This window comes from Fukomys damarensis, unplaced genomic scaffold (genome assembly GCF_012274545.1).
Source record: "Fukomys damarensis isolate Sample0158 unplaced genomic scaffold, DMR_v1.0_HiC HiC_scaffold_6, whole genome shotgun sequence".
Classification (NCBI taxonomy): Eukaryota; Metazoa; Chordata; class Mammalia; order Rodentia; family Bathyergidae; genus Fukomys; species Fukomys damarensis.
In genome coordinates, this window is record NW_022900918.1 from 34,187,739 (window position 1) to 34,204,633 (window position 16,895).

Sequence of the window (16,895 nt, forward strand, 5' to 3'; positions counted from 1 at the left end):
GTTTGATTGATCCAGCCGAGTCCAATGGTACTTTGCAATCATGTTTCTAATTTTCCCCGAGGACACAGACCGCTGACATGCTAGAAAATTTAATTAACTTGCCAAATACCAAACTTCAGAGTAAGATTTTGGAGGGCACCATGGTTTCCATGGGCGATTCTGACAGCAGGGGACTCGTTCTGAATCTAGTGGTGTACTGGGAGCCGGCCACGTCTCTGTTCATTTAAAAATGTTCACACCTTGGAAACCAAGGTAAGAAATGAAGCCAATGATAACAATCACACATGCAAGGATTTTGAATTTTTTTTTTCGGTACCAGGGATTGAACTAGGGACCTTGCACTTGTGAGGGAGGAAGTAGAACCACTAAGCTAAATACCTAGCCCACACATGCAAGGATTTTAAAAATAACTTGAGGGATATAATTTTACTCTTTTTGCTAGATGTAGTTATGAAAAGGCGTTTAAAGAAACTTACCATCTTTGTACCACCATGTGCACAAGTTATCTATCTACAGGTTCGTTTTACATCAATGAACATTGTGGATTAATGTCTTTGCCTGGGATCCACGTATGTAATATTCTTGGAAGCAGACAGCAATTACATTAGAATAACTAAAGACAGAAATCCATTTTTTCTCATCTCTGAATATCTTGAGTACATTTTAAAAAAAATAACAGGAGAAAAAGAATATTCTTTTAAAATTCAGAATCTATAGTTTGTGAAACTACCATCATTTTGGCATGCGCTCAGTGCTGACCTTTTCAGATCAATCATAAATAATAAATTCTCCCAAGAGAAATATTTCTAGAGGAAATGGAAAAAAAGTGAAGTAAAGCTACAAGTCCTGTTCCATGAACTTTAGGGTCTTGGGGCTTAGCGCTCTTTTGTGGGGTGGTAATAATGGATAAAAGAACACGTAAATGTACACTTTAGTTTACATTGGACATATGAGGTTACTGAATGACTCACACCCACGGTTGTGTAGTTTCTATTATCAATACTGCCATTATACAATGTGTTTTCTTTATCTGTCTTTTTTGTTTGTTTGTTTGTTTTTGTGGTGCTGGAGGTTGAACGCAGGGCCTTGCACATGCTAAGCAAGTGGTTTACCACTGCGCTACATTTTCAGCCCCAAAGTTTTCTTGACTTTTTGATAATATTACATCAGACACATAGGCTGGACAGACCAATTTTGATGTTTTGCCATGAAGGGATAACACTAATTTTAAAAAGTCTGTGCCACGTGGGAACTAAATCTTGTGTCAATTACAGACTGCTCACTGGACGGACAGTTAAGGGAAGGGATCGCAAAACAGTTTTCACCGCCTAAATATCTAAAAGGTCATCTCCACTCTCGTCACTCTCCACTGTCAGCTGTCTTGTCCACCACTTCTTGACTTCGGAGCCACAGGAAGCTGTGTCCGTCATGGGGTTCATCTTACACACAACAGACTTCATTGTCGTTCTCCCTCCGAACCGTAAGTTGACCGAAGACACCGAATGGCTTATGGGCTTGGGGGCTGTGGAATTAAGAAGAGTCCTGTGAGCCAGCTGGTGTCACTTTGCCTTTTGCAATCATTCCTGGAAACTGTGATATGCAGTCAGTAACACTTTGGGTTCCCAAACCCTAGCCCGGGATGTTAGCTAAGAATCCTTTCCAGTGTTTTATTGTTTATAACACACTTAAAAGTCATGGTCATAGACAACTAATAACAGTACTGGGAAAAATATGCTCCAGGCTTCTCTCACTGAGATAATTATGAAAACTAGAAAAATCACTGAAAGTTCCAATCTGGATAAATACAAGCATCACTAGTTGGTATCAATTACTATATGCATATAAGGAAATAAATGAAGAAAGAGGAAGAATAGTGTAGTTCATGGGAAGGGTAGAGGAGGTGGTCACAAGGGCTTAGAAGGGAGGAGGTGGCTCAGGATCCCCACAGTCCTGATCTTGGCTCCCACCTCTCTAGTACGTACATAGCCAGAGGCAAGTTCACATCTTTGAACCCAAGTTCTCTCCATTGTAAAATGAAGAGAATACAAATATCCTCATTGTACTATTATACAGATTAAAATGTATAATAATGAGATTGTATAATAACATATAATGTATAATAATTAAAATGTATAATTAAATGAGAGGACTTGAGAAAGTGCACAGCACTACAGGGGTACATTATCGGTGTCCCCTTAAGATGTTGTTTTGACTTCTCTTTGCCTCCTCAAACTCAGCAAGTCTCTTTGGTTACTGCCATTTTCGATACTGGTTTTATGTAGGCATGGACCACTGGAGGCATTTTTGACGACATACTCTTAAAAAAAAATCCATTTATGTCAACACCAACGATGGTTTATTCTCTCTCAGGTCATCTCTCCTATCTGTCCTTGTGGGACTGAGACCTACCCCTTGGTCACGACTACAGTACTGTCCTCCAGCTTGTAACCTGCCTCTAGACACTGCCATGGACAATTAGCTCCCCCTAGCGCATGGATTTCACATGTCACATCTTGGTCAGAAACATCACTGGCTCCTAATTGCCCACAGGAGGAGGAAGATGAAACTTCTTGTTCTGTCATTAACGGCTTTTCAGGTCATGGCCCCACCATCCACCCAGTCTTGTTTCCCACCAGTCCTGGCTTTATTTGAACCAGGAAGCATCTAGGTCATCTGTGATCCACGAATAGCAAACTCTCAGATGTGAAAGTGGACAATATCTTTGGTGGTGACATTAATTAGGATCTACCAAACAGCTCTAGCTACAAAATGCAAGTTGTGCTCTCATCGCTTTGCGGAACACAAATGGTGTAGAGGAATTCGCAACACCACCCATAATCCCATTGGGATAGCGTGGAAGTCGGGGTGCAGTTAAAAAGCGTGACGAGCTCTGCTTTACCTGACTTAGTCCTCTGTAAAGGGCACCATGTGTAGGGGACTCTGGGCTGTGCAGAGTACCGCTCCCCCTCCTTCCATGCCTCTAATGCAAATATCTGGGCTTTTCAAACCCTGTATTGCTTTAGAACAAAATCCTTTTGTTTTCTCAGTGAAGCATGGGAAATAATACGATTATGAGGACTAAATGAGCGAACATAAGCAATGCACTGAGCATGGTGATTGTGATAGAGAAATTGTTACAGAAGTTGTTGTTGTTGTTTAGTTAAATAGTAGACTGCATGAAGACGGTGACCTGCTCAGCTACCTAGCTCAACATACACAAATTAAGGTGGGGGCTGTGGCATTTTCTGAATTTTTGTGTCGTTCATTACTTCTCAGAACTAATAAAAACTTGGCCCACATTGCGACGTCTTGAGTGCACAGAGACAACACTGGAAACCTCCTCTTCCTTCTGGACCCTGGTTGTGACATCTCACTTTGTTCACAGATGCTGCCCCCTCGGCCATGGGAGCTGAAGATGAGGGTGAGGAGAGGTACATTCAGAGAGGTTATCTGGTAAGGGGAGACACGTGTGACTGGCTCACTGTCTGTACATACCTAGGAAGAGACCCTGCTGTAGCTCAGATATGAACGTCCCCCAAGGCCCTTGATTCCCACTGGGCGCCACTGGGAGGCGGTGCAGCCCAAACGAGGTGGGAGCAGTAAAGGCTCTCAGGCTGCTGGGGTGTGCCCTGGAAGGAGATTATGGGACGTCGGTCTCCAAAGCTTTGAGCCAAGATGTACTTGTCCTCTTTTTAAGTGGATTGTCTCAGGTATTGATTTATAGCAAGAGAAAGCTAATTCAGACCTGTGCTTTGAAATCCAAGACCCAACACAAAGATCCCAAAGATGTTTTCGAGACCTCAGTCAGGGAAGAAATGACTGGTTCACCTACCCGAGGGCAGACGCCACTGCCCAAACTTCCTCTGGGGCTTCCCAGTGTCGCCTGTGTCCTGCCGACTTCCCCCTCTGTCGGACAGAGTAGGGCTCAAGAGCTGCTGCTGGCTGCTTGTCTGTGTAAGAGAAGTAAGGAGTTATGCCCTTTCATCTTTGTAAAAAATATTTTAATTGGCACATAATACTTGTACCTATTTATGAAATTCAGTACATGTATACAATGTGTACTGATGAGTGAGGGAAATCGGCATTTCCATCTGCTCAAACATTTATCGTTTTATGTACTAGGGACATTTAGGGTCTTCCAGTCATTTTGAAATATATCAGAGATTGTTGTTGACCATAGTTACTCTAAGTGGTGTAAAATGGCAGGATTTGGAGCATGGATGGAACTGGAGGACACCGTATTAAATGAAAAAGACAGATACCACATGTTCTCATTGCACTGTAGAAGCTAGGAGAACCTTTGGATGCTCCCTAACACCGTCCTTCCCACTGCCTCCACAGGACCTTCCTTTTCTTGTATGAAAGAAAGAAGCAAGGTGGGAAAAAAAGAAGAACAGGGATGTGGAGTGTTCACAAGAGAGAAATGAAATGTAAACATGGTAAAAGGAGTTAAGGAAAGCCATTGAGATGCGGCTGCTTGGGGGCAACAGCACCTTCTCTTGGGAATTCCCAGGTAGGCCCACCCTGTCCTTCATCCCTCCACTCCGGAGGACACAGCTGACCTTTCATACCTAGGCAGGGTTGGTGGCACTGAAGGAAGGAAGAGCAGTGGGGCTCGCTGGATCTAGGGCCCTGGGCTTTAGCCAGGCTGGTGGTCAGAACCTGGAGCTCCAGAAAGGCAGAGCTCCGTGAGGGCCCCCAAGGATGCCGCTGATGACAGCCTAGCTGAAGACCTCCTGCCTCTGGGTCACACATTAACTTCCTCCTTCCTAACCAGCACCTTGGCCTAAGGCATTGCCTCTTGGCTTGCCAGCTACCTCTCTGGCTTCTTAAAAGTCTAAACCAGACAGCTCAGTAATCATCACCAGCCCCTGCTTATTGGCCCTGCCTCACTGTGTGTCCAGACCTAGCCTGGCCCTCACGGGAGGCACTGCCAGCTGTGCTCGGGAGACATCCAGGCCAGGGTTGCTGTCCCTGCTTCCTCGACCTCTCTTTGCTGCTACCCCTGTATGAGTCCCTGGAGTCAGAGCCAGATGATTCCTATAGGCTTGGGGCCAATGACAGAAAATCCACTCGGAACCCAGCTAGTGCCTGCACCTTCTGCTGGGCTCTGCAGCATCAGGCTCTGGACTTAGTCCCTAGCCCCCGACTGTTTTGCTACATGCGAGCTCAGAACTACCAGGGGCTCCACTGGTGAGGCTCAGATCCCAACTGCAGCCTGCTAAAGCAGCAGGGCCTCCCTGGCAGCTGCTGCTGACACACAGGGCTCTCCAGGGCGTTGCCCACTCTCGGTGCTTTTTTATAGTCATATAGATTGAGTTTGGAAATGAAGACGTGCTGAGTTTTAGTAACTAAAAGCTCCTCAGTCCATCATCCGGAGTTCCATTTGCTCTTCTGATGCCCAACTAAGGAAGGAAGATTCCTCAGGTGGAGTGCGTTCCTGAGCAAAACTGGAAACCAAGTGCAAACATTTTCAGTAACAGAAAGTTAGCAAGTTTCTATGACTTTCTGAGGGGAAGGAAACAGGTAGGGAAGAGCCTCATGTAATGTCCTCTCCAGAGGAAGGTAGTATGCCCCCCCCAAAAAAAAGTCCTCGGAGAAATATTGCCACCTTGGTTGAAATGCTTCTGAGACCAATTGTTTTAAATCATAAGACATCCTGGGGTGCAGGACACCACGCCCCTACCTCGGGGTGCATGTTGTGGTCCTGGCTGCTGGCGTTCGTGTCCTCGCTTGGCTGGGTGGTCTCGATGCTGGGAGGGTTCAGGAAGCGGCTCAGCTCCTGCTGCTGGCTCTCCCGCAGGCTGTGGATGATGCTGCACGACTGCTGCTGTTTCTGCAGGAAGATGCTGCCCCTTCAGGAGAGGAGAGGAGAGCCCAGCACCTCCTCCCCACCCCACCCAAGTCACACTCAAAAGTCCTCTCCAAACACACTGCATGGAGGCCGGGGATTTAGCTCAGTGGTTCTGCCGCTGCCTTGCAAGCGCAAGGTCCAGAGTTCAATCCCCAGTACCAAACAAACAGAAAAAACAAACAAACAAACACAGAGCGTGGGATGGGTAGCACCTCAGAACTTCCAAACCAGGGTCTCCAACTAGTTCCAGTGGTAACTTAGACTGACATAAAAGAGGCCTTAGAGATTGAGGAACTGCCTTCTCACCCTTTCATTTGCATAACAATTACTTGTGCTCATTGCTATTACCTTATGTTTTATTTAAAATCACTAATTTGGGTGTTCTATTTTTTTCTCTTATTTTATTCTCTGCTCACTAAACCTATGCTCTCCCTTTCCTGCAAAGAGCGGAGGCAGAACCTTGAGTGGTGGAGGGAAGATTGATATCTATCTTGGTTCTGGACTCCCTAGGCCAGCCCACTGGGTCAGTTTGCCTTGGCACTTCCTGAAGCCAGGAATTCTGTTCCCTTCTAGGGCCTGTGGAGGACAGACTGGACCCTGGAGCTAGCCGAGTCCCCAGGGGGCCAGTGGGACAGGGCCACAGTGGGCAGTTGGTCTCATTAGAGGAGACTGGGGTGTTTCTTTCCTTCAAGGACCTTCCCTCTTATAACAGAAATGCACATTTCTGTAGTGAGATGTTTTTCTGAAGAGCAGGACAAAATAAACCTTATGTAAACATTATGATACGTTAAGTGCATAGTGATTAATTTGATCTTTTCTACGTGTGAAGCATAAGTCAAAAACATTCACAAAAATAATTACCTAAAAGAGATACTCACTGTAAGCACATCTATGCCCACATAGTACATGTTCATTAATTTAGAAATTAGAGGTGCTTACAAATGTGTAGTTCAGGAAATAGCAGACACATCATTAAAATCATCTGAGAGATGGCCTTTAGAGACCAGACAACATTACCAATGGTTTGTTGGACTTTTTAGCAGCAATTTAAAAATAATTTTGTAAATTCAGTCTCAGTAGATATTTGTGAGATTTGGGAGCATTTCATAAATGGTGATCATACATATTCTAATATCACTAAGCTGCTGTTTAGGTCATCACATATATTAATAAAGATGTAATTCACCAGAGCCTTGATACAGGCTCTGCTCAGGAGGATGAGGCTGAGTTTGCATCACAGCAAGGGTTTGCGTCAGCATCTCCCACCCTAAGTAGATGCAGGGGCCACAGTGTAAAGGAGACCAACAGTGACGGACATCTCTGTGCCACCCTCGGGGCTCCCTCCTTTTGGCCCGCCTCCTCTGCTGGTGGGGACCCTGGCCACATCCTGGCGGTTCACTCACGGCCCGGATGCGTTTCAGGCACTTCTTGAGCCACATGCGGATGGTCTGCTTGGCCACCTCCTCCTCGATGGTGTACTCCAGCTGCTCCCTCGCCAGCAGCTCCTCCAGCTGCAGGCTCTTCCGGATGTCCACGGAGCGGTAGGAGAGCATGCTGTGGGGTAAGCACAGGAGGGCTCAGCTGACTCTGCGGAGGCGCTGACACTGGGGGCTGTCAGCGACCAGACAGGAAGTCACTCAACTCTACCAGTGCAGCAGTTGGGTGTCACCCCTTACTAGTTGGGGGACGTGGGCTGGTTTCACCTTTGTGTCTCGCTCCCTAGTCTGTAAAATGCCGACAGTCTTGGTACCTACCTTGCCAAGTGATGAATGAGTTAGTATTCTGTGGGACACTTACAGCAGGAAGTGCCATCTAAGTGCATGTCCAACAAGAGACCCAGGTGACGCAGTGCTCTACCTCTGGGCTTTTCTCTGCAGAAGGAAGACTGTTCCCTCCATACTTACTTTCTTCACAGTTAGCTCTGACTGCAGATGGTGAACATGTTTGGCTGTGTCCCGGAGGCCTTTCCCTCATTTCCCTCTCAATTTATCTCATTTATCCCTCTGTATCTTCCTCATTGCTTTCAGAGGCTACCAAGCCAGGGCTGAGTGTTGATTCCCATTTAGCCCATGACTTAAATGGCCCAAAGGTAGTCAGTGAGGCTAACATAGCTGCCAGGTCACATCAGGCCCAAGGGCAGTAAGGCGACGACTCATGACACGTCAGGGTTGTGGGTCTCCAGCCAAAGGAGCACACAGCCCCTTCTGGCAGTACTGTGTGGTCTGGGTGACGTCTGAGTCCCACATTCTATGAGCTCCGGGTCAATGCCAGAGCCCGAATTACAGCATGGAGTCTCTGGAGCACTGTGTCACTGGCCTTCTCTTCTTTGCTAAGTTTTTATCCACCCCAGAGGGAAAAAGCACATTTGCTCTTCCTGTCATCCCTCAACTCATCAAGAATCTCACCCTTTCTGAACTGTTTCATGCACTGGGCCAGAGCAATAGGAAGGGGGCAAAACCACCAGGGGACTTTGGCTAGGTCCCTTTCTGAGATATGATTAAAATAAATTTAAATGCTTACATTTATGCAATACTACAGTAAAAGCCATATTGCCATTAATCCCCCCTCACAATATTTCTCCTCGATTGGAGCACACTTAGCCCATCATTCTTGCCACTTTCTGAAGCAGTTTTGGAAGTCTTCTTTCAAGAGGGTCTTTACAAGGTGTGATCAAAATGGTGAACGCCACCTCCTGAGTCCCATCCAATGGAAAGACTGGCTGGTGAGGTATTGCCATGTCCCCATCCACTTTATTCATCAGATCCGGCACCATGCCAGAAAGTGGCTCTTTCCTGAAGTCAAAATGAGCACGAGAGGTAAATATTTTAAACTGGTTCAGCACACCAAGGCAAGCGCAACAGTGCAGCTAAAGACACTCACCAAAGAGGGCTTTCAGAGCTGCTTCAGAAAGCGGTACAAGTGGTGGGCTGAGTATTTTCGAAGGGCAGGTATTTTAGGGAGGGGGGAATGGCAATGTGTCTTTTATTATAATATATATGTTGTTTTTCATTGTGTTTTTTTGAGATGGGGTCTCACTATGTAGCCCAGGCTGACCTTGAACTCATGGTGATCCTCCTGCCTCAGCCTGCCAAGGGCAGGTGTGCAGCACCTATAATATAATTTAGAAAATTTAAACATTCTATTTTTCCAGCATAGCTGGTGGATGCACCTCTGTGCTCCATAGAGGTGGAAGGTTAATTATTAATGACAACAGCATAACTGCATGTCACAATTTGACCTAAAAACTTAGCATTAGGAGGAAAGACTAGTGTTCTGAGAGAGACAACATCTCTTGTTGTTCATCTGTATTTTCTGCCCCATCTTTTTCTGCTTCTTAGTTTGTCCACAGAAGAAATGAATCATGGGAGGCAAAATGGATAACTTCAGAGAACTTTTCCCAGGTCCTTCCTGTTTTGATCCGATCTCTTTTCATCTTCTAGCCACAAGGGTATTTTCTGTATACCTGGATTCTTCTAAAAGTCGTGACAATATCCAACACTTTTCAGGCGCTTGCAACACGATCAAAATAGGTACTGCTAGCAATGATTTCTTTTTAACTTTTAAAAAGAGGGTTATTTTAACTTTTTCTGTGGCATAGACCCCTCTGGCAGGGGAGCCTATGAAGGCATTTCTTAGAATAACGTTTTAAATGCATGTCGCAAAACACGCATTATTACAAAGGAAAGCCACTATGCTGAAACACAGTTTCAAATTAGTTTCTTTACAAAAGTGATGATGTGGTAACATACGTGCTGTTTTATTGTTTCATGAGGTAACAGCACCTAGCTGGGGCACTGGTGAGTATGAATGATATTTTAAGATGCCAGTCAAGCAAGCAGTTATATGATCTAAGGGTCTCTGATTTCCACTAGTGACAAGACATAGATATTGTTAATACTATTGTTGTTTGTTGCCTAACTTCATCATTAGAGAAAATGTTGCATTTCCAGGAGCAATTACTGAAAATAAAAATATCATTTTTTTCCTTTGCAAGTCATAGACTAATACATTTTATTAGGGCTCCAGAATTTAAGAAGCTATTATGAGTCAAATGTTTTCCCCTTAAAATAGACATACTGGAGTCATAACTCTCAGTATCTCATGATTCCATCTTATTTGCAAAGAAGATACAGAAGATGACATTTAGTCTGGATGGGGCCGTACTGAGCACATGGGGCTATGACCCAGTATGATTGGTGTACTTCTAAAAGGAAGAACTTGGCCACGGATATACAAGGAAAACCCTGTGTGCAGATCAGGGCGAGCCCAGGGTGCTGCTTCTACAAGATAAAGATTGGCAGGAAGTCACTAAAAGCTGGTAAAAGGTCTGTGGCCCTTGCCTCCTCCACAGCCTCTGAAGAAACCAGCTCTGTGACCTCAGACCTCCGGCCTCCAGGACCACGAGACAATCAGTTTCTGTTGTTGGAGCCACTCAGTGGCTGTCACAGCAGCCCTAGGGACAATTACTACAGGGACCTCAGAGAGGGAAAGGCAGAGCCCTGTTCTGACTCCCTGTTTGCTGACCAGGAGCGGCCATCACAGAGGGGGCCTGGCACAAGCTTCCAGAAGTGCCTGAGGAGAGGGTCTGATCAGTCCCATCTCTGCCTCAGGCAACCAGGGGTAGGGGCTTTGCTCTGACAGAACATTCACTCATCCTAGAATGAAGAGGTGGGACTGTTCTCCCGGCCCCTCCTACCATCCCCGAACTGGACGTCCGGCCACCGCTTCTCACACTTCACTGGAGATGATCATTAAGGGACCGAGAAAAGCCACTGCATGACGGGAGGTGTGAGCCCAAGTCACAGCCATGACAATGTGGCCCGTGGGTTCCGGACAGACTCGTTAATTACATTCACAAGGCCTGTGAGGACCGCAGCTTCCATCTCTGGGCTCCACCCGGCTCGCGCGTACCTCAGGACGTCGTGGAAGGTGACGTCGCCGCCGTTGTGCAGCCTCTCCATCTCGTAGCACATGTGCTTGAACAGGAGCTTGTCCTTGTCGAGGTCCACCTCCAGCCGCCCGCGCAGCAGCCGCAGCAGGAACTTCACGCGGAACGTGGGGATCACGCCCTGGAGGGGGCACAACCGCGATCAGACCTTCTGGGGACTCACTTGGGGGTCTCTTTTCATACCCAAGTCAAAGACAAAACAAAGCTTAAAAACCGGAGCTGTTTCTCCAAAGACAGCATGATCCGCTCCCAGGAGGGAGAGCTGTTGGCTGGGCTCTGGAGGGGGCGGAATCACCTGTGCCAGGTGCAGGCGGCGTCCGCTTGGGCGGCTCCTGCGTGGGACACGGTGCCCTGTTCCGTTCAGCCGGGGAGGACAGGAAGTGCCCCCCGCTGCCCCGGGAGCCGAAGGCACTCGTGCTCCATCCCAGTGACCCAGTTCCTTCCGGCACGCAGAGGGCTCAGGAAGGCATTTTCACAGACGCGGTCAGTGCGCACGGCGGGACCTGGAAGCCAGGGCTTCCTAACACGTTTGTAGCTAGATGTCCCCCAAGGGCCTTGCGTGCTCACGGGTGGAGCTTTGGGAAAGGAAGTCACCTGGGTCACAGGGCTCGGCTCACTTGCTGTTAGGAGGTGAAGAGGCAGGACACTGGGGCCGTGGCCGGGAGGGCTTGACTCCCTCTGGCTCCTCCCTTCACTCTCTGCTTCCTGCCTGCTGTCAGCAGCTTTTCCTCTGCTTTGCCCTTGTGCCATGCCAACCTGCTGACTGTGGACTAAAACATACTCCCTTAAGTTGTGGGTGCCGGGGATTTTGTCCCAGCAGTGAGGAGGGTGACTAAGACACGTGCACCTAGGTTACGATTCCACTGAGAGAAGCTCCTTTCGGTCTGCTGCATGATTAGAACAATGACATACATGGAGTGATGTTCCCACCTCTGCCTTCTTTGTGGGTCTAAACAGCTCTAAAAGGCCTTGCAGGCAGCACAGCCACCCACAGCGGCCCTGCTATGCTCCGAATACGCCCGGCGACCCCCGGCTTCCTGCCTGTGTGCTGGGAGGGTGTTCTTCCCTGTGCGGATCTGATGAGAGCCGGGTCCTGAGGTGACAGCTGAGATAGGAATGAGCTGGATAAGAGGGTGGAGCCAGGCCAGGCGCCTGCACACAGATCCCTGTCTCAGGAGAAAATCCCGACAGCCTGGGCTCCAGCCGCAGAGGATGCCAAGGAGTGAGAGAGCGAAGAAAAGGCTGCGAGCTGCCGGCTGGCCCTGGCTCGACTTCAGGAAGTCCTGATGCCTGCTTTGGCTCTCGGATCCTCATTAGCCATCAGCATTTCTTGAAAGTGTTTTTGAAGACCTTTTCAAGGCTGAATTTTCCTCATTTTTCAGATGTGAAGTCAGATATCACCTTTTCTGTGAAAAGATATCACCATCCCTGCTGAAGCGCAGCTCCGCTCCAGCATCTTCTGTTTCACCTTCACCAATGGCTCATGACCTCTTGAAATGACACAGACGGAGTGTGCCTTACCTGACACGCCAGCGACCAGAAGTATTTCAGATTTTGGACTTTTTTCATGAAGAATGTGGAAGAATCAGCGAACAACATGTAAGGACAGGGAGGAGGAAGGAGACGGGCGGGGGGCACAGAAAAAGGACAGAAGCTGCTGCTGCTTTGGTTGATTCTGAAATCTTGGGTAAGCTTTGTGGTTAAAATATTAACATAGTAACTCAGAAACCATTCAGACTAACCACTTCCAGAGCCTGCTGAGACAACGCCTCTGTGTTTGTAGTCAGGGTGGCTGCTGGAGGTGGACGTGATCATGAAGCTACAAATGCTGTCCCTTTCCTGGCTTCAGCCTCCTCTCCTGCTCTGAGCCCGTGGCTCATTCCTTCCGGGTTCCTGGGCTTCCAGTCCCTGCTGACTGGAAGTCTGAAGAGAACACGCCTAACTGGAAAGGATGAGGGGAGAAACTGTGTTCTTTCTCCTCCCAGCTCCTCGGTCTGAACTGTCAATGACAGCTTTCTGCAATTTGCCAGTGGCCCTTTAAAAATCAACATGTATGAGTTGCCAACCCCAAGAGCACTGGAACCTCTGAGATTTGTCAGTAGGTTTTTCCAGGGTGGAGCATGAAACAAAGACCATTACCTCTCTTTTATCATCCACCATATTCCATATAATTTGAAAGTGACGAAGATCATTGTAACTTAAAAGCTGGTCCTCCTCAGTGGAATAAAACAAGGAGAAATTCTCCACAATTATGGCTTAAAAAAAAAAAAGCAGAAGAAAAATTCAGAAGTTAGGCAATTAGGCTAATCTGTCATTTTTTCAGAAAAAGTAAAACATCTATTATAAATAATGGATTTTATCACCCATACTGTAAAGCCAAATTTTTAAAGTGCTTTTAGCATCGTTTCCAAGTTGGCACATTTTACACTTGGACGAAGCTGTTTATCTAGTTCTGGCCTTTCCAAAACGTGGGGGTCATGCGCACCAACACACATTCTGTGTGTGTACACGTTTGTGCCAGTTGGCTGTGACTCCTGGTGAAGAGTTCCAGGGCAGTTTTTAAAGGGTGTATTTGGTTTGGGGTGGCCCTGCAACTGGGTGAATGACATATATCTTTCAAAAACAAAAAAAAACAATGTGATATTTTGAGGCTCTCAAGGTAGACCTCCCTGAGACATGTTCAGTGTAATCTATGGGAAGCGCTCTTTTGAAATTAGTGATCATAAAAAAAGTAAAACTCTCAAAATTGCAATCAACTGTCATTTACATGCCTTTTAAAGGTCTTTCCAACTTCTGCATCGAGAGGCAATAATTTATAATTAATGCCATGAAATGCCCGCCCCCAGCAATCCAGGATAATTACTTGAAAATTGTACATAATTACCTAAGTACCTGAGTTGAAGAGATGAAAAACATTCAGTGAACATCACTTACCTACGAGCAGATTTAGCATGATGTAGGCAATGATGACATAAAATGAACAGAAGTACATAAGTGCTCCTGCATAATTGCCACAGTCTGTTGCCCAGTATGTAAATTCATCTGGAGTACAGAAAGGAGGCTGAACCTGGGAGGCAGTCAGAGAAGAGGGAGGAGAGGGCAAGAGGAGAAAAGAATACAAAATTCTGCTAACTGCACTGAGCGAACATATTCCTGACCATACAGACCGTTCATAACTTCAGAGTCATCTTGCAAAAGCCATGTACATTGCGTGAGTCAACTGTAGCAAAAATCCAAAAGAATATTTCACTTATGCTATGAGTCCAGTGTTGTACAATCCTAAATTCATTGCCATTATTAGAAGCAGTTTCATGGCACTGTAAAAATGAACTGGTTTCCTTTGCTAAATATGCGTCCTGCTACTTCTACTGATCCCAAGTCCTGAGTAGCCACTATGATCTAATTACAGAAAGTCAAATAAAAAGGCATTTTAAATTGTTCTGATTTAAGAAATGGGTTACGATTTAGGAAGGTAAACTATGCATAGCAAATTCACATTCAAATTGTGTAACAATCCTCATTCCTGGGGCACCATTATGGGACATTATGGAACAGCATAGGATTTGGGTTATCCTTTAGGGGCCCATTAAAATGCCAACACTTCTAAGAAAATGTCCTGGTTTCTTTCAGGAAGAGAGTAGCTCTTTCATCTACATTCCCATAGCATTCTGCTGCTACTTTTACTTAGAATTTATTCAATTCTGCCTTGGGTTTTATTTGACTTGGTAAGTTTTGTTTGGTACACACAGTTGTGTAGTTCTTACTGTGTGCAACATTTGTGCCACATGTTTGGGACAGACGGCTAAGAGAGACAGAGCCTGTCCCTCTAATACTGCCGAAACCTTGTGGTGCAACAGGAGGTCCATGTGGCAATTTAAATTTAAATTCATGTTAATTAACATTAAATAAAGATAAACCTGATGTAAAATTCAGTTCCTCAGATGCCACATTCGGCTAATGGTCTCTAAACGGGACAGCCTAGATTTCCACCACTGTCCATAGGACACCATTAGTCCAGAAGGGGAGAGGCAGATGGAGCAAACTGACTTCAGCCAATAATCCACTGGAGAGCATATAACCTCCAGTATTAGCCTAGGGCAAAATACCAGAAGGAACTAATATTTAAAGTGGGTCTAGAAGGACGATACAGAATTATCCTGGGGGAGACAGGGTACCAGAGGAAGAGGGGCTTAGAAACCTGGACATCAGCTTCTGGAGGACACCTTGGATTTGAAAATGAGAACCAGGTCTATCACCCAGGACAAACCTGGGACTCTGTGAGTATCTGCTAAATGCCATAAACTGAAGAAGTAGAGCTCCCCTACATAACTGCCACAGTGATAAAGGTGGGAGGGAACAAACAATGCCCATATAATGTGTACATGTTAACGGAGGCAGTAGCTCGAGTTGGGTTAATGAGTATTTTCTTCTGCACATTATTACACGGTAATGAAAAAGTGCAACTCATGGACTAAAAGGTCAGAATGTATATTTTGGGTACAAGGTCTTGATGCTAATAAGGATGATACCACCCTATTGCACTGCCAGAGTTTCATGCTGTTTCTAAGTCGAGGTACTGCTAGTGCAGAGGAGATACTTACCATGCAGTCATGCATAATCTTGTTCCAGTCTTCACCTGTGACAATTCGGAAGAGTACAGTAATAGCTTTGCCAGCTGAAGAAAAATTTGCATGCCTGGTTTAAGAAAAAAAAGAGATCAGAATGTGAATAGTTTTGTTGTGAAGTGGTATTGTATGTCATCACTCAAATAGGTGGATTTCGCAGCTGTTTTGATTCCTACACTACCACAGGTTGCTACGATTCCAAAAGTTATATTCTCTTGTTTGTCTTCTTCATTTATCTGCAAGTATAGCTCTCTGAATAAGTCACTTCTCACTGGCCCATCAACTTATTGCCACTCATCCTGAATGGCAGAGTGAGCAAACTGGCAACTAAAAGTGATCCATTCATTCACTTGGACTAAACTATGAAAGACGCCTACATGTATCAAATAACAAGTAACTTCTTCAACGTGGGCAATTTTTCTAAACTGTGTTGTGTCAGGACATTTTAAAAAGTGAGATACTCCCATAAAAATGAAGACAATCTTTGAAAAATACTTTCCGTACATTGACACCATTTTGAGGTTCTAATTTTCCATATTTTCCTGAAAGAAAAGCCATTTCAAAATCACTTCGCTTGGAAAAAGTTCAGCATTTTTTGCTGTGGAAGTGGGTGGAAAATGTGATGGAATTAAGAGTCATTATTCCTAAGCACCGCTTGAATTATGGATTCTTTTTGTTTTCTTGACTTCTGAACGTTCTAAGTTTCCAAAGCAAACATGCACACCCTTTTCAACAGGAAGAATGTCATTTAAAATGTAAGTATTTTATTTTAATTTCCAAAATAATTGCTTCCCTTCCCCTCTGCCTTGGTCTTTAACAAACAAACAAACAAACAAACAAATCTCTTAGGTCCCTCTCATGATTTTATTGTTAAAATGTATGTGGATAAGCAAGTAGAAAGATAAATATATGCCAACCTGTTAATATTCTCTCCATACTTGACAGTACCGAATAAAACGACGCCAGCAAAAGCGTAGCAGAGCAGCAAGAGGAACATCCCTACTATGATGAAGAAGCTTTTGTACATGCTGACCACCACGGTGAGGAGGAGCATCTTCAGGGTTACCTGGAGTCCAGGAGGATGTGGTATTGGGGAAGAGACAGAGACGGGGAAGGCAAAACCCGTGTACCAAACCGCAGGACATCTGCTAATGTAGACTACGTAAGCAGGCCGTCTCGAGACTGACGCTCGAGGGTCTAGCACCCAAGAGTTGCTTCCTCCTAGATTTTAAATTATATTATTTAAAAACCATCAGGCATTGAGAAATTCTATTCCTACTGTGAACCACACCCCAGGCTTTTAGCTTCCCATTTTCTCTTCTCTTGCGCTGAGTTCTCCATACAGGGCTACATCTTTTGGATTAGGACAGAGAGACTCAATTTATTTTCACAAAAAGCAAATGTAAATAATGGCATAGTGCTAAATAACCATAAAACATTAAATATGTTGACTATGTAGATTTATTTT

The 16,895-nt window shown here is 45.6% G+C and overlaps 1 protein-coding gene across 3 annotated transcripts in view; it reads right to left on the reverse strand.

The window, feature by feature from the left end:
* Positions 1 to 373: 373 nt before the first annotated feature.
* Nalcn (sodium leak channel, non-selective) overlaps positions 374 to 16,895 on the reverse strand; it is a 320,341-nt gene continuing 303,819 nt past the window's right edge. For 2 of the 3 annotated variants that reach the window (XM_010604620.3, XM_010604618.3), the window contains 9 exons: positions 16,345 to 16,493; positions 15,404 to 15,497; positions 13,737 to 13,869; positions 12,942 to 13,057; positions 10,766 to 10,923; positions 7,258 to 7,408; positions 5,687 to 5,836; positions 3,833 to 3,950; positions 1,329 to 1,522 (listed from right to left, as the gene is read on the reverse strand). In XM_010604620.3, coding sequence (XP_010602922.1) covers positions 1,329 to 1,522; positions 3,833 to 3,950; positions 5,687 to 5,836; positions 7,258 to 7,408; positions 10,766 to 10,923; positions 12,942 to 13,057; positions 13,737 to 13,869; positions 15,404 to 15,497; positions 16,345 to 16,493 — 1,263 coding nt within the window. Of the gene's footprint in view, positions 1,523 to 3,832; positions 3,951 to 5,686; positions 5,837 to 7,257; positions 7,409 to 10,765; positions 10,924 to 12,941; positions 13,058 to 13,736; positions 13,870 to 15,403; positions 15,498 to 16,344; positions 16,494 to 16,895 lie in introns of all 3 variants that reach the window. The other variant, XM_019204611.2, reaches the window with a different exon arrangement.